The 23,549-nt window shown below is 44.8% G+C and overlaps 1 protein-coding gene across 5 annotated transcripts in view; it reads right to left on the bottom strand.

Moving 5' to 3' along the window:
- LOC123760005 (uncharacterized) overlaps positions 1–23,549 on the bottom strand; it is a 105,755-nt gene that overhangs the window by 53,128 nt on the left and 29,078 nt on the right. For 2 of the 5 annotated variants that reach the window (XM_045745339.2, XM_045745336.2), the window contains exon 1: positions 1,521–1,784. The exons of 2 other annotated variants lie outside the window; for them this stretch is intronic. In XM_045745339.2, the coding sequence (XP_045601295.1) occupies positions 1,521–1,523 (3 nt within the window). In that variant the 5' untranslated portion in view covers positions 1,524–1,784. Of the gene's footprint in view, positions 1–1,520; positions 1,786–23,549 lie in introns of those variants that run through there. One more of the 5 variants, XM_045745340.2, reaches the window with a different exon arrangement.

Raw genomic sequence — 23,549 nt, forward strand, 5'->3', positions numbered from 1 at the left:
CGCCGCCTCCACCACCACCACTTTTTCTTTTGGGGGAGTAAAGAGGAAGGAGAGGCATAGGTGAAGGGAAGTATAGAAGTGAGAAATACAGTGAGAGGTATGAAAGCAGGCGGGCTGTCCGCCTTGCTGACACGATGTGTGGGGCTACTACTACTACCTTCGCTATCTACTAGTAGGCTGCTCTACTCAACCAAGATATCCAATCCTTTATGGCCGTGAGAGAGAGAGGGAGTAGAGGAGAGTGGGGACTCTATAGTCACTTGAGGGGAGTCAGGACCAGAACCAAGGGGAAGCGTGGTGATACTAGAGGGAGTTTGTGCAAAAGGGGAGCGATATAGCACAATGGAAAGTTTGTGTCAAGGGAGAGGTGGGTTCCACTAATGGGATCCATTGTCAAGGAGGGAGGCCGACTAAATAGTTATCTTGAGCTATGTTGCACTTATATGCCTTGGTACTTTAGCGTAATCACCGGCGGACAGCGCGAGCGTGGCGGTGAGTCTTTTTTTTCTATATAATTTACCTTTAATGACATATATCAGGCAATAGATGATAGGCGGGAGCTAACCGCAGTGACACGTGCACATGATCACCGACAAGCACCCTCACACTCATACACACACACTGGTGTACACTAACTTGCAAATAAAACAAACACACACACACACACACACACAACCGACGGTTATAAAAGCCAAGACGACAAAAGTAATAATGATAATGCCAGTGAACTGAAGGTTAAAAGACGTGCCTAGGAGCTGTAGCTCAACGCTCAAACACATTACACACACATGGCATGTGTGTAATGCCATGGTATGAGGCGGTATGAGGCGAGGCTTCGAAAAAAATGTGACTTATTGTGGAGTCATGCGGTGTGACGAGACGTCATGTGATATATTTCTGATGTTAGCGACAGACGGTGGCTGACAGACTCGCACTCCCGCTTGTCGTTAGCGGTAGTCAGTATTCAACTGGTATACCCACCTCTTGCTAGCAATAGTCGGTGTTCAACTCTCACACGCCACCTTGTCAACGACCCCTGTGACGCGGCGGTAACCACCAATAGAGGAAAATGAGGAAGTAAAAAAGAGGAAATTAGTGTTCTTGAATACAATCATTGGTCTTGCTGGTCGGCGTTCTTCGTGTAATTACAGTACCTCTCTCTCCGTCTCCCCCCTACTGTGAACCCTCCCTCCCTCATGATCCACGCCGCCTCACAACTGTAGACCTCACTGGTCCTCCTGCAGCCAATGCGTCGTGTTTCACCCCCATGATTTCACTGTCACGGCAGCCTCTTACCTGTAAGGCCTTGTTCTTCCTTGTCAAGTCACAATTTACCAGCACACACACACTGGTTTAGAACGAAGACACGGAAGGTGGTCGAGTGGCTGTGGCAACACTTACACTGGAGATGGAACTGAATGTTCATGTTGAAACTGAATGCTCCTGCGTAGCTTAATGCGCCCGTAAAACTGAAGTCATGCGTAGCTTAATGCTCCTATGGAACTCTAAAGGCTTCTTACCATCTTAGAACTGGATTCCCTTGTAGGGTCTTAAGAGTTGGAAATTCATGTGACTCGTACATTACTTTTTCTCATTTTAAATGTCTCTCTGTCTCTACACAACTACTTATCTCTCCTCACTGTTCATTGTTTTATAGTCACTGTGTAAGTGTACTAGGGTGAGATATTTAGCGAGTGAAGGGTTGAACGAGTGAGAAAATTATCGAATGTTGAACGACTGGACGAGAAAGCGAATGAGGACGGGCCCTTGGCGTCCGTCTTGTAGGAGTGGTTGTGAGTCAATACAGCGTTGCTTCCGGTGTGGGCCAGCAGGTGTGTTTCAGGAAATGGTCAAATGATATGTTCTCGTTCTCTCGTTCTCTCGTTCTCTCGTTCTCTCTCTCTCTCTCTCTCTCTCTCTCTCTCTCTCTCTCTCTCTCTCTCTCTCTCTCTCTCTCTCTCTCTCTCTCTCTCTCGCCTGCCTGGATCTGACACCCCTCTGTGTATCCGTCTCACACCTGCCCTACACCCCACCCATCCACCATTCAACATTACAAACATTTCTTCTCAACATTTTTATCTGTAATCATTGATACCAATATCAGAAAACGGCTATTATACCCGTGCTGCTGACTAAAAGATGTGCGTGTGTACACAATTATTAGCTTGAGTGGCGTATGGCCGGGGATAACGAGGCTCGGGGAGGCAGGTGGTGCACTCAGCCAACACCTGGGCGACCTACACAGCTGGTCGACGCTCACCGGAAACCTTTATCATCACCGTCACCGTCTCCTCCTCCTCCTACTCTTCCTCCTCCTCCTCCCCAGGACACACCACGCTGGAGGGGAAAATTATGACCTTCCAACAATCGCTGGCTAAGTCACCAGGACAATGACACGAAAATGCTCCTAATGGCCGTCCTGAACAAAGCGTGACTCGAATGGAACATTAACAAGACGTTTTAACTTGCTTCTCTGACCTTCACCTTGACGTCCAGTTGTGTGCTGGGGTCTTGTGGCTCCTGCGTCACTTTAGGCTGCCCTTCCTACAAGTGTCCCGCAGCTGGGGCCAGATTCACGAAGCAGTTACGCAAGCACTTGCGAACGTGTACATCTTTCCTTAATCTTTGTCGGCTTTGGTTACATTTATTAAACAGTTTACAAGCATGAAAACTTGCCAGTCAACTGTTGTTATTGTTATAAACAGCCTCCTGGTGCTTCGGAGCTCATTAACTGTTTAATAATTGTAAACAAAGCCGCCAAAGATTGAGAAAAGATGTACAGGTTCGTAAGTGCTTGCGTAAATGCTTTCGTGAATCTGGCCTCTGGTCTGTACGGGCTCACCATAGCCCGTGCTACTAGGAACTTTTTGTTCCAGGAAGCGAATCTTTAACAACAACAACAACAACAGCTGGTCTGTCCAGAGCGGGGACACTGCTCAATTACACATCTTCCCACACGATTTGTTTCTTCAGACTGTTACAAGACTAATAGCCCATTCAAGGAACATGACCTTGGAAGAATTAAATACCTCTACCAGAGGCCAGGATAAAACTCCACAATACGGCTCTTGAAAGACTAAAGATTAATTGTGTTGAAGAAATGGAGCAATGGTGAGTTCCACCTGGGAAGAGGGAGAAAAGAAAGGAAAAGGGAGAGGCAGAGAACTGGTGAGAGGGGGGAGAGTGGGGAGAGGAGGGAGAGGAGGGGGAGAGGGGGGGAGGGGGGGAGGGGGGAGGGAAGGAACACCTACGCAGAGGGTACGCCATGAATCAGCAAGTGGCGGGCGTAGAGTCCTGGCGCCACACTTACCCTGGGGGCCCAGATTCACGAAGCAGTTACGCAAGCACTTACGAACGTGTACATCTTTCCTCAATCTTTGACGGCTTTGGTTACATTTATTAAACAGTTTACAAGCATGAAAACTTCCCAATCAACTGTTGTTGTTGTTATTGTTATAAACAGCCTCCTGGTGCTTCGGAGCTCTATTTAATAATTGTAAACAAAGCCGTCAAAGATTTAAAAAAAAAAAAGATGTACAGGTTCGTAAGTGCTCGTGTAACTGCTTCATGAATCTGGCGTCTGGGCGCCAATCTTTCCTGGCACACGTGGACGCTACTTTCACTTTATCTCAAATTCACAATCCCACCTAAGATTTCCGGCTCCGTACGTAGTTTGGGGGTTGACCCCTTCTTCAGTGCTTTCATCTATTGCAGGTGAGAAAGTACGATACTTTTGGGTCAATTACATCTCCCTGTCCCCCTCCCCCCCCCCCCCCAGCCCTCCCTCCTCCCCATTATGTGTCTGATCACACCTAGAGGTACTTGCAGGGTCGTGATTCAATTCCCAAATTCCAATTTTTAAGCTATTGTATTGTATTTAAGCCAATTTATAGCTATTTATTGCTATTGTATTGTATTTAAGCTATTGCTATTTAAGCTAGCAATTTTATTGCTAGTGTGTGTATGCGTGTGTGTGTGTGTGTGTGTGTGTGTGTGTGTGTGTGTGTGTGTGTGTGTGTGTGTGTGTGTGTGTGTGTGTGTGTGTTTATGAGCGTACATGCGTGCGCATAAATTTAAGACTAATCGAGAAGCTGTGTACGAACACGGATATATGAGTCAGTCTACACACACATAAATCACAATAGCGTGATATATCAACATCCCGTGCTTAGGTTCGAACCCTCATCACGGGCCATTGTGGATTTGTTCATTTAGTCTGTCAACATTTAAAACTCTTAAAAATCTCTTGGTTGTCTAACCATCTTAACAATCCCTGTCAGGAGGCAAGTACAAACGTAGGCAGGAGATGAGGGGGGAGGGTAGAGAAACCTTGACACCACTCACCCTAGAATAACCAGTTTCACTCATCTGCAATAGACCATGCACTATTGCCAATATGATACACGCGTCCTACCAAACATAACATACTAATAGTCACAAACTATGTCGGGAAAGGCTGCCAAGGTCCACAGGCAAGGCTATGTAGCCTAGTGGCAGGGGAAGGGAGGGTAGTCTGGGCCCCCCCTAGTGGCTGGGGAGGATAGTCTGGGCCCCCTAGTGGCAGGGGAGGAGAGGGTAGTCAGGGGTCAGAGGGAACTTGTGGTTTTTACTCTGCCGTTGACCTTAATCGTGTGTACAGAAGAGGGTGGTGGTGGTGTGTACTCACGCAGCTTGACGCACCCTACTGCCCTAAACTCAAACAAAAGTTATTAGCCTAACTATACGTTAGTATTTCAGCAACAACATATTCATGTTGACAGCTGTACTGTGATTGTCACTTTGAAAACCTAGAACCAAGATAGTATTATATTTCTATATTTTCCCCAGTAATATATATATCGCATTATATGACTAAACTTAGACTCTTAAGTTCATTTTTATGCTTAAAGAGAATTAATCTACCGTTGCAGAAACCAATTTTAAATTAATCAGATTATGCTATACGATGCATTTACAATTTGGCACCGGCAGAATATTAATCAATACAGTTCATATCTGTGTTCGAAATGTCATAAATGATAATAATTTATTATGATGATGATGCTGTTTTAGATTCAGCTACTTAGAACAAAATTCCAAAGTAGCACGGGCTATGGTGAGCCCGTAGTGAACTTACCTAGCACAGGAGCGGGGCTGTAACTGTAACACTTATGACACTAACTTATATGTAACTTATAACATTAACTGTAGGTGAGCTTGGCTGCCAAGCTTGGCTGCCAAGAGTCTAAGAGTCTACGTAAGAGTCTACAACAGGTGACAACGATGTGGTGAGACCAGGGGCCCCTACCATCGTGAACAAACCCACAAGGGCCGTGACGAGGGTTCGAACCTACGTCCGAGAAGATCCCAAACGCTGCCTTAATCGACTGAGCTACGACATGGTCAAAAGAATTGCAACCAGAAGTTCTACTGAACTAACTTGGATCCTAACATCATACCTCACACTCGCCATCATGTCACTCCCCGGGAGGATAATGCTGTCATCATTATTGCTTATGACAATATAATTCAGCCCGAGACCAATTGAAATAACCAACACCGTCAAATCTTTTACTTGAACAAATCCACAAGGGCCGTGATGAGGATTCGAACCTGCGTCCGGGAGCATCCCAGACAATGCCTTAATCGACTGAGCTATCAGCGACTGTCGATTCGAATCGACTGTCTTTTTAGTCTGTGGTCTTCCAAGACCAGCCACACAGTAGGCTGCGTAAAAACGTGTACTGTATAGTGTCAGAGTCGCCTTGGACTGGTCGACACCGTATTGCCAGCTAACTGGACTTCTCATTTAGAAGGTGACTGTCATTCGTGGCGAAGGTGAGTGTCGTTAGTTACTCAATAACAGGTTATTACCCAGAATGACATGTCCCCCCCCCCCCTCCCCATAACATCCTCGGCGCCTTTGGCTCCAGATACATCAACCATCTTGTCTTGCTAATATCGTATTGTTATCCTGAAAGATAACAAAGAAGTTACATGTTCGGTATCGATATACAGTAATATATATACATATATATATATATATCATCCACACCCACAAAACGAGGCATAACTCACCCACAAATCACCAGCAAAATGAGATGATTCGATAAAATAACTATGCCCGAGATTTCCATCAAAGTGCCGTCAGGATGATGGGCAAATAGCCTCGGCTACCATCATCTTTTGTACGGTCGCTGATGGTCAAGTGGTTAAGATCTCCTGTACACCATTTGCATAGTGCTCCTGGCAGTCTGGGTTCGAGTCACTTCTGGGGTGTGGAGTTTTTCAGTTCTATATAATAAATATTATATATATATATATATATATATATATATATATATATATATATATATATATATATATATATATATATATATATATATATATATATATATTGGTTGCAGTCTTTTAAACATTTCGTTGAAAATGACGTTTTAGATTTATGATTCTGGCACGAATCTTCGATATTTCTTATGTTTTTCTTCACTGAAGCAGGAAGTTGAAAAATTAACTCTCCAAAGCTCATTTTTACTTTTTATTGGGTCTAAACGTTGGGTAATAAAAAGTAAAAATGAACTTTTAAGAGTTAATTTTTCAACTTCCTGCTTCATTGAATAGCAAAAATAGGGAATAGTACTTATTATTGTAATAAACGCACGAACCCAAGCCACCTTCCTAACCTAACCAACCTACACATTAAAATAAAGATGGGTATTTGTGAGCCGCTACTTTTCATATTTTTTCATTTTCAGTACCAGTTATTTTGTACGTCTGGGACCATAGGGTACAAAATGAGGCCTATTAGTTACGAGAGGACGGGTTGAAAACTGTTGAGAGAGCGCCAGAGACCTTTAACAAGTGTTCGAGATCTACCGAAGCCCTGTTAATGTCCATCTGTTAGTCCCCCCCTGGCCTTCCGGGGAAGAAATAACGGTCCTAGACTTACGAAGTACAAGTCTGACAACACAATAGCTGCTGGTGCTTCGCCACGACACACCGTGGGAACTTCTCAGCCTCCCTCGGATGCTGGCGTGGACTCTGGCGATGAAATACCTCGGCAGATACGTTGCAGCAAAAGTTAAAAGCTATATCGCAACTCCCATGTTACAATTGTGTACATCGTATGAGATGTCAGCTGTTTATATATATATATATATATATATATATATATATATATATATATATATATATATATATATATATATATATATATATATATATATATATATATTTATATATTATATTATATATATATATATATTATATGTTTGATTTTATTATTATTTTAAATGTAAGTACTTTTGACAACACTCTGGAAGGTACTAGTACAAAATTTTAATGTGTTAAATTACAGGCAAAACCTATACAAACTATCACTTAGTCTAAGAGAAGAGAGCGGGGGGGGGGGGAGTAAATTTGGAGTTTTAGCGCCAAGAACCACGTTGGATCCTAGTTAATAGTACTTAACAAGCTATTTAATGAATCCAAACCAGTGTGAAGGTAATTGAGTCAGACAAAGAGTGAAGGTGGGAGGGGGGGGGGGGAGAAGGACGGAGGGCCAGGGAAGAGTTCCAACTGAGAGTGAGAGGAAACATATTAACCTGTTGGCGGTTGGGGTCAGGAGGTCGTGCCACTCTTAATATGACCTTCGTCCTCTCATCCTGCTTCTCAACTATGCATTGCAGACCAATTACAGTCACTCCCCTCCTAAGCCCCAGTGTCTCCCCCCTCCCCCCTCCCCCCTCCTTGCAGGCAATCAAAGACGTCGCCAGGGGCTGTCATGGTTACGGTAGTAGCTGCCTCTGTCTTGATTCTTATGATTCCTTTATCTCTCCTCTTGCTCCGTCACTTTATTACTAATAATAAGTAATAATATTTATTATCCTCAACATCAGGAACATTAATAGGATGTTAATTATCCTTATTATCTTTTTGTCTAGCCAAAATTCTGTACTTGAATTCAACACGAACAAAATATTAGGCACTTATAAGGACTAAACATATTCACTTGAATGTTTATGAGGAAATGTTTAGACAAGCCAGAGTGAATGGGGGAGATTATTTTAATAGTTTCTCGCGGCGTCAGCGATCCTCCTCATCACTCGCTGTGAGGGAGTTACTCTGTAGTTTAAGAGGTTGCAAGACACAGTTTGCTTACGAAATATCGTGACGAGGAAGCCGAGTTCAACCAGTGATATTACATGAAATTGGCGAGATGGTTAAAAAAAAAGTAACGGCCAGCCTCTTATCTGTTTAGCAACCAAAGTAATTTAATACTGTTGTTACCTGTGAAGGACGCATGTTCCTAATAGCCAGGAGACAATATAAGAATATTGATCAGTTTTTTAGAAACATAACACTTGATATATAAAAGAATAAAGGTAACTGCAGAAGGCCTATTGGTCCATATATATATATATTAGGAGTGTAATGAAACATCGATTTGGTCTGCGAGAAGGGTGTGTATGTGAGGGGGGGGGGGGTGAGGAGTGTGTGTGAGTTATTGATGGGGAGTGGGTGCGTGGCCAGGACATGAGAAACAGGGTGGGTGTAAAGATAAACACACCAGGGCGGGGGTGTGAGCAGGAGTGTGGGTGGGGGTGTAAGCTGGGGGTGTGGGCGGGGGTATGACGCAATGCGGGCACAATATGTACGGTGGAGGTTCCAGTGTCAACAATAAAACCTTCTGCTTGTATGGTCTCCCTCTTCGCATCTCTGTCGACAGCCCGCGCCCGCCCCATGTTGTCCCGTGGGACTATCGACAGCTCCTTCCCTAATTTGTCTAGCGGGACTGGTGAGAGAGCTCCCGTCCCAGTTATCATGTGGGACTGTCCACACCCTCAGTCCTACGTTTCTGCTGTAACTTAGAGGGCGATTATCAGGTCACAAACCATGTGTGTGTGTGTGTGTGTGTGTGTGTGTGTGTGTGTGTGTGTGTGTGTGTGTGTGTGTGTGTGTGTGTGTGTGTGTGTGTGTGTGTGTGCGTATGTGTGTGAGATTTTGGTAAGTCACACGAGGGTAATTACTCGATAATGAACAAAGATATTGCAAAAATTGTTCTCGTTTTGTTTTATGTGGTTTTCATGTCACATGTTTTCATCTATTTTCTAATACAGTCACCCTTCCATTTTTTAAATATGGAAAGAACACGGGTAGTTGGTTAATAATATAAATATGTATTCACAGTTCTTTATGATATAGTTTCTTTAACACGCTCATTAAATAGGTTAGACGAGTATATTTCAATTTATATATTTACTGTTATTTGTGTCACGCTAGACTTTCATGTATCGAAATTCTCCAGTCATTCTAGCATCGCACATGGAATGAAACAATCCCAAATAATTCGTCCGGTAGAAATAAATTATTTAACATGAAATTTGTTGAAAAATGCATATATTTAATTACTCGCATGATGTAACTTATCTATCACGTCGTTCCTGGCTGGAAAACGTGATTGAAGAACTACATTTTTGGGGGGAGAGGGGAGGAGGGGGAAAGGGGGGTGGGGGAGGGTTAAGTCACTATCTTTCTACGTCCAGTTTTAATACTCATAATGATGCCAAAATAGGCCCTCGGGACGATGGGGTTCCCACCGTGTAACAGCAAGAAATGCCAAGGCCTTGGGTCCAGAGGCAACAGCTGGCTGAAAATGTTAACAAGGAATTATTAATTCACGCCTTAACCCCTTGGACTACGATATGCTATAAATAATTTAACCCGGGGACCCGTCAATCCACTAGGAGTCTAGAGACACGGAGCTGGTAGCCAATCCAAACCTTTACAAATTACCAGAATACACTCTGGTGTAGGTTTGTTCTTCAGCAAACGCTTCATAAAACTCTTTAATGAAGCGTCGCCACCGGCCAGACCTTGGTACGCCCTGCTGTTAACCGCTGGGACTCCAGTCGTCCCAGAGGACTATGAAGCCTATTTTCCTGAGACAGACTTGCTTCACCTCTTCCTTACTTTTCCTAGTGGTCCACGCACATTGGTCAAGGCTGAATATAATGGTAGAGGGAGGGTGGGAGGGAATATTAAATGGGTCATTTATCATAAAACATCCGTGAACAATGCGCGGTGGCTATTAATATCATTAGGAAAAAAATGATAAAAATTATTATGCTTCGTTAATCACAAGTCTCAGTTGCACAACGTATTCAAAAATAAAATAAAATTAATTGAACAATGAGACTATAAAGCGTTTAGACAAAAGTGTATCACGAGGCTTCATGACAAGTAACTCACGTTAAAGTGAAAATATAAGTAATGGAATAACATCTTGATCATTTAACAAATAACTGTTTTGGGTGGATATAGTCACTGAAGATGCAGTATATCAAAATATTCCAGAACATGAAAAGTAGCTATCTGAAAGTGAATTAGGTAAATTTAGCTGGCTCAGTTATTCTAAAAATCTATAAAATAAAAAAAAATGAAACACGAATAACCATTGAATAACAAGTTGGGCGAGCTGGCCTCGATCATGTAATAATAATACCCAGACCAGAGACAATGGGGGATAGGAGCTTGGTCATCAGAAGGGAGGTTGAGTGAACAAACCTGGAGAGTCATGCTGTTGAGTATTAATAAATGTTTCACGTCAAGAGATTAGGTGTGATATTTGGGCCAGATTCACGAAAGCACTTACGAACCTGTACATCTTTTCTCAATCTTTGGCGGCTTTGTTTCCAATAATTAAACAGTTAATGAGCTCCGAAGCACCAGGAGGATGTTTATAACAATAACAACAGTTGATTGGCAAGTTTTCATGCTTGTAAACTGTTTAATAAATGTAACCAAAGCCGTCAAAGATTGAGGAAAGATGTACACGTTCATAAGTGCTTTCGTGAATCTGGCATTTTGTCTGTGGAAAGCAGCCTAGCGACATACGTATGAAATAAATCAAGATACGAACATCATTGTCTTGGGAAGAGGAGATGGTCATGCACCAAACATTTCGTCACATTCACGAGGGAATGAAGACAATTATACAACTGGAGCTTGGTAGGTTAGGCTTGTGTAACACTCATTCATGGGGGCTAGCCTAGTGATACCCACGGGATGGGTACGGGTGTGTGTGTGTGGGTGGAGGGTGAAGTTTACCCACGCCAACATCATCTATTACATATTACAGTGCCCTTGGTGATGTAAGTCTAGATTACAGAAGTCTTACGAGTACATTGTTATATAACAAGGAAATAACATTACCAATTATGGTCTAGGCGAGACATGTAAAAACACTGCAAAATGTATTTAAAAGTATAATGTATTACTACAGTGTATGAATACATTATTTACACAGTAAAACTAGCCATTGTGGTATTTTTGTGGGTATTATCATTATCTTGGTGGTGGCGTTATTATTATCTTATTAAACCCAAGACATATCTAGGAATGTTGTATTATGTACACTACCCGGGTGTGTGCGGGTCTCTCTCTCCACCCACCGCCTCCCCTCTCTCATCTCCCTTCTCTTATCCCCTCTCCCCCCTTTCCATCGTAACATGCTCCCCTTCCAACACCTCTCTCTCTCTCTCTCTCTCTCTCTCTGGAAATTTAATACATTACAAGGCACTGAAAAATTACTAAAACCTACAGAGAAATCAAATCCCCCATTTCAGACTTCATGAAAATCGCAGGGGGTCGCTATAGATGCTACTACTTCTTAAAAGATGACATTGGGGCCGACTCCGACTGGCCTATGACACCCCCCTTCCCTGCCATGTGTCATCTTGGAACATTGGGTGGCGCATCTGGCCACCTACTTTAGACAGACAAACATTCTGTTTTATAGGAAATAGATCTATAATTCAAACTCACATGTTTGTTCTTTCACGTCAATATTCTTTCTTATAATAATACTTTGAAATAAATGGCAAGAGAAGTAATTTTTGAAGTGGATATCCTGAGGACATTTATGAAAGGAGTGTAAAGTACTGTAATTATCAAAATGCGCCAGACCCGGGAGACGTTTAACATTGTGACAGTTTTTAAAAGCTCCCAGATATGATTCAGTACGCCAATCGGAGTATGGTGTACTGAGTGAGCATTTCCAGATATATACATGTTATGTGAGGTTGAAGCGAGATGATGGGTGGGTGTATTGTACTGAGCAGGCGAGGAGCACGCCCTTCCAATGGCGGGCTGTTGGAACCTGGTGCGTGCCAGGGCGGGCATCAGGTTCCCGCCCCAGCATGGAGGGCGGGAACCTGATGCCCGCCCTAGACTGCGAACCGCCCCCGCATCTTCCCTTGGGGCGTCCTAATTTGGACGAGTGCTAGGAAAAGAAGTTTTAAATGAATAGATTAGCATTTGAGGGGTAATGGCTAAGATAATCTGGTGCAGCCTTCTAGGATACAAGCAAAGCAGTAATTTCCCAGAGTGGATAACGCGGGTTACAATTATGTTGTTGAAACGCTGCCTGTGGTAGATAGCGTGCTAGTTAAATGTTAATATATTATTGACTATGAATATTGAAGGTTACAAAAACTGGTTTAAAGCATGACATAATCTTGGATAATAATCATGGTGGTGGACACTGCCGTTATGTGTCCATCAGAACCTGCTCTGACGAGGCCTTCACCACACGCATAACCTGATTGTTCCCGCCCGAGATTGTTGGCACTCTGTTACTACTTTCATACTGTACATGAAGACCTCCGCACTGAGTTAACTGCGCTTTAGTGGCTAGCGTAGTTGGTAGCATTTAACTTTATGTGTTCACTTTAATGGCTTATTAGTGCTGTGTGTGTGGGGGGTGGGGGGAGTTAAGTGAGGTTGGTGGTGGTGGTGAAAGTGGCTGATGCAGACAGGTTCTGGTGGCGGGAAAACTGTGCATGGATAACCCAGTTTTTGGTAAGCTGAAAGAATAAGCAAGTTTGCAATATTGTTGGTATTATTTTGCTTATTAACAACGATGTCTTATTTTATATATATATCTTATTATTCCCGAATATTGGCTGGTCGACGGCATGAAGCTAATTCAGGTTGAAATTTTCGTCAACATGAAAACCGCGGGTCACTGAGAGGATAGACTAGCTGAATGGTCTGCATGTTTGCTTCCATTTAAGCATGAGTTAGCGAGATCCCCCTTGCAACATGACGCAACATACTGGCAACATGACGCAACATACTGGCAACATGACGCAACATACTGGCAACATGACGCAACATATTGGCAACATGACGCAACATACTGGCAGTTTAAAATACAAAATATCGAACAGAAATTCTGAATTTAGTAATTCAGAACGTCGACGAAATCTGTATCAATTTGTCACGGTGACAAATTTGTCACCGTCTTAGAACTTGGCGGCTGTTGAATGTAAAAACAATGTACTTCCAAGATATTATACTTGAGGTAACGACCCTCATGACGTCATTCATTGGCGCCTGACCTGTGAGTGACGTAATGATTTGGGTTGTGCGGTCATAATGCGTGTGAAATAGTTACCAGTCATCAATACCTATTGCTTTAATATATCACTGCATCTAGACATATATATATATATATATATATATATATATATATATATATATATATATATATATATATATATATATATATATATATATATATAAAGGGGGTAGTAGAAGCGAACACTCTTACGTATTCAGAGTTAAATGGCAAGTTTTTCCCTGAATGCTCTGTGTTCCCTTCTCTGAGGCTGTGGGTCCCTATAATTGCACCAGAGGTGGTACCCCCCTATATATATATATTATATATTACATATATGTGTGTGTGTGTAAATCACTATCACTATTGAAATCATTGAAAATTAGGGAGAAGAGGTGAAGTAACTCACCGCAAGGTCGGCCAGACACTCAACATAGCTACAGTGAGACGAGTGTTTAGTGATACTAGAGGAGCGAGGTTACGGAGACGCCTCAAGAACCGTAGTTACTATTGTTGTGGTGTGTGGGGGGGGGGGGAAGGTCACCGTGTGGGCTGCTGATGGACCGTGTTAACTCATCCATTCGACCGGATGGATGAGTGGTTGTTGGGGCTCCTGTAATGACCTCCCCCCCCTCATCCCCCACCACCCTATGAACTGCTAATGATTGTTTGGGCCGCTGTTATCACCCCTTCCCCCTCTCTCTCAACCGTCTTCCTTCATCAACCTCTATAATTCATAATCACTTCTTTGTAATGAAGGTAATGAAGCAATTACATACGACGAGGCGTGTGGCAAGCGCTTGCCCCTCCCACTACAGCTTGTTAGTTCTGTGTTCAAAAACAATGCCTTTCAGTCACTCCCTAACAAGAATCTCGCTGGCCGAAGCGGCCATTAAAGTTTAACTCTAAGAAAGTATAACGTAATGAAGATGATTGTTGGAAACGGGAGACAGTTCAGAGGGCTGCCACCAGACTAACCCGGAGCTGAGTGGTACGAGTTACGAGGAAACACTAAACAAATTAAACCTCACATCACTGGAGAAGAAATAGTCGAGACATACAAACTTTCCTGGAGAATTAACGTCAGATTCTTTAGTATGAATGATTTTAACAGAATATTATATCATCCTCTGACAGGATGAACATCCCAGCGGGTTTTCTTCCTATTGGGGAGTGTTGTACATGCCGCTATGGCGGGATGTCCACTCACAGGATGAGTGGCGCTGCCAAATACTGTCACTATGGCGGTATGTCCACTCACAGGATGAGTGTCGCTGCCCAATACTGTCACTATGGCGGTATGTCCACTCACAGGATGAGTGGCGCTGCCAAATAATGTCACTATGGCGGTATGTCCACTCACAGGATGAGTGTCGCTGCCCAATACTGTCACTATGGCGGTATGTCCACTCACAGGATGAGTGGCGCTGCCCAATACTGTCACTATGGCGGTATGTCCACTCACAGGATGAGTGGCGATGCCCAATAAACTCGCCCCTCGAGGCAAAATAAACAAAACAAAATGAATGAATAAAAATTTAAATACTCTAGGCAAGCTTCATACACAGATTCGCATAATATACACGAACCATGACTGGTGCTGGAATCTTTATATACGAGTCAATAGAGAGTTAAGACGAGGGATCTAAAAGGTATAACTCATCCCTCGCAAATACAACTAGGTAAGTACACACACATACTTATTAGCTATAATGACAATAGGGTAGTACTGTTAGGTTAATGTTGGTATGACTGGGATACCGTGCACTTACTTTGTCCAAGTTGTTATGACTACGGTGGATCGTGTACGTGCCGCAGAATTCAAGCAAGAGCATTTACTTGAACTTTAATCACGATCACCTTGCCTGTTATATTCCTCTTAAACTGAGTGGCAGATATCGAGTCTGCCAGTAATGATATTTGACAAAATAGAAAACGTAATATGTATAACCGAAAACGTTCCTCTGTACGCGCCGCAACGTTTCAAACGTGTGACTTTACAGGTTTAAAATAACTGAACTTCGCTAGAATTCTAATTGCGTGTCTGGAAAACATTTATGATGTATAACTTACATACATTTCTTAAGCCCGGATATCACTACCCTTTTTTCTACGAAAACAGCCATTGGTGTCGTGACGTCAAGACCAGGGAATGTCCGTGGTGCTACAGGAAGGAGGAGCGGAGACGCGGATTTTCTTTGTGGCGCTGAACCAGGTCGTTAATCTCGGCTTCCTCCTTCCACCCAGTCTTATACACACACACACACACACACACACACACACACACACACACACACACACACACACACACACACACACACACACACACACACGCACACACACACGCACACACACACACACACACACACACACACACACACACACACACACACACACACACAGTCATTCGCTCTCCCGTAACTACAGAAAGATGACAGCTCCGGATATAACTACCATCCGCCGCCTCATTCAATTCACGTTGTCCATCAAGGGCAAGGGATAGGTGTCCCCTTTACTAAATGAACAAATCCACAAGGGCCGTGACGAGGGTTCGAACCTACGTCCGAAAGCATCCCATACCTTGAGGTTACCTTGAGGTTACCTTGAGGTGCTTCCGGGGCTTAGCGTCCCCGCGGCCCGGTCGTCGACCAGGCCTCCTGGTTGCTGGACTGTCCCTTACTATTCACTGTCGCCCACTTCTAGATGGGCAGGCACGCGATTTTTCAAGATGGAGGCCATCTGTCCGCAGCAGTCCATGTGTTAAGCTCAATAAAAGGGTGTTCACGAATTTGTTACACTGAAATTGGTCGTTTAGAAGTGAACAGCTAATGTATAATTAACAATTATAACAACTAGGGGGATTTGCAAGAGCGTTTTCATCATTACCATAAACATTTTATTTTATTTTCTTACAGTTTAATTTCACGATGTTGGGCTGGTGAAGGAGAACGGAGCGGCGGTGTGCCGGAGTCACGCTCCCGCTCACCTGAGGGTGAGACAGGCGCCGTCACGTGACGAACCATGACAATCAAATCATCTCCAATTCAAAGTTTCTCTTCCTTTCCCCAGGTGTATAGTTATGTAGTCCATGAGTGTGTTTGTGTCTACTTGGTCGTGGAGGCAAGAGCCGAGCTGCTGCAGCTCCTGGTTCCCAACCTTATAATCTTCGTGTAGCTGGTGTAATTACTCCCTGCATCCTAATCAGAACTTTTAAGGCTACGACAGGACTCTGCCTCCATTACCTCTTTCTACACATCCCCGACACTGAATCAGTTTTATCTTGGGGGCCACATTGGCTCACACGGGTCTAAATCCGAATAGTCAGTGGTGCGGTCACCCCGTATCAACCAGTCTGTCTTTCTGTGCCTCATCATGTGCTCAGACAGCATGTGCTATGGCTGTATCCATCCCCCATTCTTAAACCTCGAGCTCTTGGAGGAGACCTTCTGGAGTCTGCGGTCGAGCTCTTCCCCTACTTGTCAGTTTCTGTGGGTATTTGATCATTCTAGGTTCAGAGTCATCCCTCCTCCACTCTGTCAGTGACTAAAACTCCATTTTTAGACTGATCTCCAACAGTCTGCTCAACTTCGGCACTCACAAACACTCCATCTCCAACAGTCTCCATACACTAAGACTCAACACGGAATACAGAGAATAGGAGGCCATGAATTATCAAGAGAAAGCTCCAAGCCATTACGATTATACAGCACTTGGAAAGGGTCAATATAAGGATTTGGGATGGTACCGGGGGGGGGGGGAAGAAAGGAAAGAATGGTGCCCAACCACTTGGACGGTTGGAGATTGAACTCCGACCTGCATGAAGGGAGACCGTCGCTCTACCGTCCACCCTAAGTGGTTGGTCAGAGAATAGGAAACCATTCAGACTGTTCCATTGCTATTGTCGATTCAAAACATTCGCTAAGATCTGCAACACTCACCAGAAAGGGAAGTGGTGCTACGACACCCGAGGGAGGGGAGGTGGTGCTACGACACCCGAGGGAGGGGAGGTGGTGCTACGACCCCCGAGGGAGGGGAGGTGGTGCTACGACCCCCGAGGAAGGGGAGGTGGTGCTACGACCCCCGAGGGAGGGGAGATGGTGCTACGACCCCCCGAGGAAGGGGAGGTGGTGCTACGACCCCCGAGGGAGGGGAGATGGTGCTACGACCCCCGAGGAAGAGGTGGTGGCGCTACGACCCCCGAGGGAGGGGAGGTAGACCCTCCAAGGAGGGAGTTAAGACGGTAAATACTGTACTTATTGAGGACAAAGAGGTGTTTCGGCCCTGAGAGATAGATGCTGGGAAGTTGTTGGGTGATTGTGGGAGCTTCTCTGTGTGGCTGACTCTCCTCCTCATTCTCCTCTTCTCTCTCTCTTTATCTTTCTCCTCTTTCTGGTTCCGCTTCTCTCTGCTTCTTAGTCTCCTCCTCATTCTGACAGACTCCTCCCTCGCCACCCTCATGAATCATTGTGTTTTGTGAAGAAGAAGGTTTATCAGCAAATACAGGTGTTTAAGGCAGTTTTATGCTTGTGGCCACATCTGTCAGAGACGTGTTGTATTATGGCAAGATGTCACATTGTCAATGACAGGAGTATGACAGTTGTGGGTTATCTGTATGATCGGTTTCATACAATAATTATTATACAATAATAATTTCACACGTAAACTTAATAGGCAAAGATGTATACACCTTTTCTATGTAATTGACTGTGACGATTATGGAAAAAAAATGCTTCAAACATATTAAATAAATCATATATTCAATACCTCATCACGGTAAGGCTGACGGCAGCCATACTGAATACCAAAGGACAACAGCCATATTAACCTAACATCAAACTACATAATGCGTATTGGCCCTAAGTGAGACGGCTCATATTTACACCCAATCACCAAACTCTCTCACACATATATACGTGTAACCTACACCGAGACCTTCCTGTAATACCATACATGTTAAGGAACCCTAAAGGCGGGCCCAGAAATCTCTCTAACCCATTTCACAACCCAGTAGTTACCAAGGTCTAATTCACCCATATGGTATACTGCGCCTCCGGACATCCATTAGAAAGTCCCTAAATGATGTATAATTTTCATCCAGGTATTCTCATCCTAAATAAGGTATAATTCTCATCCTAAATGAGGTATAATTCTCATCCTAAATGAGGTATAATTCGACATCCAGCGTCATGTCGCTCGCTGCTGGAGACTTTGTCACCTTTGAAGAGTGAATCTGTTGTTTTAGGCTTTAGTAAGTTTATTTGAGAATGTAAATTAGGTTTATTTAATTACTCTCTCATTCATAAGGGAGGATTCTAATTTGTGGGTTTAAGTGTGTCGTCTTTCTCATTACAGTCACAAGAACGAGGCTGAGACAAGTAACCAACCCAGACACACATGAAAGTACTTGAGAGTGATAATTGAGTCACAATCATTATCTTGCCTTATTAGCTTATTAGTCACAATTATTACCTTGCCTTATTAGTCACAATTATTACCTTGCCTTATTAGTCACAATCATTACCTTGCCTTATTAGCTTATTAGTCACAATCATTACCTTGCCTTATTAGCTTATTAGTCACAATCATTACCTTGCTTATTAGCTTATTAATCACAATTATTACCTTGCCTTATTAGTCACAATTATTACCTTGCCTTATTAGCTTATTAGTCACAATCATTACCTTGCCTTATTAGCTTATTAGTCACAATTATTACCTTGCCTTATTAGCTTAGGTCACCTGCACACACCTTCAACTCAATTTATGGCCAATAACTGATCTGTGTAATATAAATATAGGCCTAAGAAGGGGGAAATAAAGCCGAAGAATAACATTAGGATTCTCCTTTTACGCCTCTAAATAAGAATCGCAGTATAATATTTGCCTTGGTTCGAAAAAGTCGTCTCACAGGAGGCTACAGGGGTGGAGGGGAGGATCACCTGGAGGGGGGAGTCACCTGGGGATGTCACCTAGGAGGGGGGAGTCACCTGGGGGTGTCACCTAGGAGGGGGGTGTCACCTGGGGGTGAAGGGTGTGTGTAAAGCAGCAGTCAGGACGGCGAGGCTGGGACGCCGGGGGAGGGCCAGCAGCCGGGTGTTTTGTTCCTTGTGTGAAGGTCAGTAAGCAATGGGGGATTTTTTACGGCTAGAAGGGGATTAGCGGTACGTGAAGCGTGCGTGTGTGTGTGTGTGTGTGTGTGTGTGTGTGTGTGCGTGCGTGCGTGCGTGCGTGCGTGCGTGCGTGCGTGCGTGCGTGTGTGTGTGTGTGTGTGTGTGTGTGTGTGTGTGTGTGTGTGGCGCCCCACACGCCCCCCTCCTTGACAGTGACCATGCACATATACATAATCTACATCAACACTTAACAATTTCAATATTCCCGTGGCTATAGTGACAGGGAGCCGAGGGCAGGCATGCATGACACCACCGTTTTTGTGTTGCTGTAATCACAGTGCCGCGGAGACGTCACATTACCACCATACATAAAAACCAGTACTGTGCTACCATAGTCTGACGGGGGGACCCAGGGGTGTAGAGTACCAGAGTACCCAGGGGTGTAGAGTACCAGAGTACCCAGGGGTGTAGAGTACCAGAGTACCCAGGGATGTAGAGTACCAGAGTACCCAGGCGTGTAAATAAACGCACGCAAATGGTATAAACAAATATATATAGATCAAGTCATTGAAATGGCGAAAATCTTTACACGCGCCACAGGTGTGGGAGTGCCGCAGCGGCCACAGGTGTGGGAGTGCCGCAGCGGCCACAGGTGTGGGAGTGCCGCAGCGGCCACAGGTGTGGGAGTGCCGCAGCGGCCACAGGTGTGGGAGTGCCGCAGCGGCCACAGGTGTGGGAGTGCCGCAGCGGCGCCAGATCACTACTAATGTGCTACTGGCAAACTGAGGCACTGACTATGGTACCCGGGTCATGGAGGCAGACCAGACCAAGTGTCTCGTACTGACACCGTCGCTCTTAGTGGGACGAGAGACATTAGTGGAGGCGGTCTTACTGCTGATGTAGAGGGACGAGAGGGCTGGGTGGTGGCAGCTGCCATCAGAGGTGAGTAGCTTGGTGGCACTGAGGGGTGGCAGTGTTGAGGGTGGCATTACGGGCGGTGTTCACTACAATGAGCAGCAGTTGGGCGGTTGTAAACCAAGAAAGTCGTCACCGTGGAAGTGGAAGATGGGTCGTGATCTGGTCCAGAAGTGGTCTGGTATACCAAGGCGGTTTACCTTCACCAGTCAGGTAGCGCTGGCACGTAAAACAGAACGAGGCCGCCACGTCTGAAGGCCTACCACGTACACATGGCCGCCACGTCTGAAGGCGTACCGGGTACTTTACACCGCCTGCTCTGCATACGCGGGCGCCGGGGAGCCCCCCGTGTTGCTTGCTGCTCAGTGCTGTTCTCCGCAAATATCACCCGCACAGACTCGAGGCTGTGTTAGAGAGGGAAAGAGACAGACAGAGACTGAAGACGTCTCACATGGAGCCTGACTCTGAAGGTTTATAAATTCTAACAAGTCACCAGCTCCGTGCTAGAGCAAGTTTAACCTTCCCAGCAAGTCTTGAAGACGCTGCTCCTTTCTAATAGCCGCCTTCCTTCCATAAAATACGCACATACTTTTTGTACGTGGTACGCTTGAAGACATGTCATGCGTCCGCGCACTGCCAGCGCACCCGCGCACTGAGGCAGTAGTTGTATTAATAATATTGGCAGTTACTGTAGCCAATAGCATTTACAAAAGTTATACTAATAACACTAACAATATTATTTAAGAGTAGCAGCAATAGCAACAATATGTACCAAGCACAGGTGGGTGATGCCACCAACACTGACTGGTGGATGGTCAGGTGTGACCTTCCCAAGGCCCACTCACCTTGCCTCCCTCCCTCACTCCCACCTTCCTACTTCCCTCTACCACCTACCTACCTACCTCCCTCCCTCTCTCAACCACCTGCCCACCTCCCTCCCTCTCTCAACCACCTGCCCACCTCCCTCCCTCTCTCAACCACCTGCCCACCTCCCTCCCTCTCTCAACAACCACCTACCTCTCTCCCTATCTTTCCAACTTGCACCACTACTACCACCACTGCTTAAAGCAGGGGAGGTTTGCAACAAGTCCCTGAATTATGAGAACTAAGTCAAGTCAGTTTCACATGCCTAGAGGAGAGGAGAAACAGAAAAGGCATGATCATTATATACAAAATATTGAGTGGAACAGGTGGAATACAATGCAAGAAAAAGTGGTGGAAGCCACAAGCACAAGACACAGACAAAGAACTAACGTCCAGTAGAGTTACAAATGCACCAGGTACAGAGAGGCTGGTAGCTAAGTCAAAAAGAACAAGACCTACCTTCACTGTACTCACCCTAAAGCAATCACCATCACTGCCACCACCACCATTACAGCGACCACTAACCACCACCGCGGCCACTAACCACAACTACCACCACCACCGCGTCCACTAACCGCCAGATCAACTCAACTAAGTTGGGAAACATCCAGAGGAACGCAGCCAGACTGATCACACAGTAAAGACATTAGCTACGGGAATACCTTAAAAGAAATGAACCACAAACCTGCATTTGACGAGAAAATAGACATGGAAACATGACCACGATATACAATATACTTAGGGAAATTGATAAGGATGTGAAGGAAGAGACGCATGAAAACTATATACCTAAATGAACCACTGGGTTCATTTAGGTACATAGTTTTCACCTGTCTCCTCTCTTATCGCCTTCACACACACACACACACACACACACACACACACACACACACACACACACACACACACACACACACACACACACACACACACACACACACTTTGGCGGGACCAAAGAGCCAGAGTTCAACCCCCGCAAACACAACTAGGTGAGTACACACACACACAGATTGAGTCCAAATATCTGAATATCAAATAAATCAATATTTAGACCTGCATATAATAACTGGCCAAAGCATTAAAAAGCGGAGTGACTTTGACCTTCAGTTTAATAAGACAGCACCAGACTTGCCCTCAGATCACTTCCTGCCCCAAGCCAGTTTATGCCCCGGACGAGATAAGGTCATTTTCTAGATTTTATTATTTTTTACGTGGAAGCCATCTCTTCCAGTGTCCTAAATAACAAAACCTGATTTCTCCCGACTAAGTTTTGCTTCTCGGCATCTCTCGCCCTCACTCCAAACCCACTAGGTATATAATTGAGGTAAACTAAGAATACCCTGGTTACTAGTGCGCCTCGTGCGAGAGCTCCTATCACTCAGAGCTTCCCACACATACTGGTACTCTGTTCCTTACTTGGTAGCTTCACTTACAGGGAGCCGGTCGGCCGAGCGGACAGCACACTGGGCTTGTGATCCTGTGGTCCTGGGTTCGATCCCAGGCGCCGGCGAGAAACAATGAGCAGAGTTTCTTTCACCCTATGCCCCTGTTACCTAGCAGTAAAATAGGTACCTGGGTGTTAGTCAGCTGTCACGGGCTGCTTCCTGAGGGTGGAGGCCTGGTCGAAGACCGGGCCACGGGGACACTAAAGCCCCGAAATCATCTCAAGGTAACCTCAAGGTTCACATCCATGCAGTACTCTGCCAGTTAATCCCTCTTGGTTGTTAACGGTACACAGCCCACCTACCCGTCCATAGTATACTATACAACGAATTACAAGACTTGGGAGTAGATATGATCCCAAATCTAATGTCATACACACACACACACATGATCGGAACAGCGTCAGCACTACACGTATACCACATTGGCAGACATCCGGATAGCCTTTTGAAAGTTGAAAAGGGAACTTTATCGAGCGCAATATATACAACTCGTGTGGGACCCAGTCTTGAGTAAGCTGCCCCGGCATGGAACTCCCAGGTGAAAGAATACAAGACTAGAGAAGATCCAAAACTATGCAGCACGGCTGGTTCTTGATACGAGAGGACGGAGCTGCGAGGAAAGATTGAGTGAACTGCATCTCACTGCGCCGGAAGAAGGGAGGAAACTATAGCATCCAAGATTCTCTTGGGAATTGACCAATAAAGAAGTGCTCCTCAAAGTGAGGAACAGTACCACGAGGAGATATAAGAGGAAACTAAAGATACAAATGGGTCAAGGAACTGACAGAAAGAGCATCTTCAGCTTGAGAGAGGTCAAGACTGGAATGGCATAGA

Source organism: Procambarus clarkii, chromosome 16, assembly GCF_040958095.1.
Source record: "Procambarus clarkii isolate CNS0578487 chromosome 16, FALCON_Pclarkii_2.0, whole genome shotgun sequence".
In the NCBI taxonomy this organism is placed as follows: domain Eukaryota; kingdom Metazoa; phylum Arthropoda; class Malacostraca; order Decapoda; family Cambaridae; genus Procambarus; species Procambarus clarkii.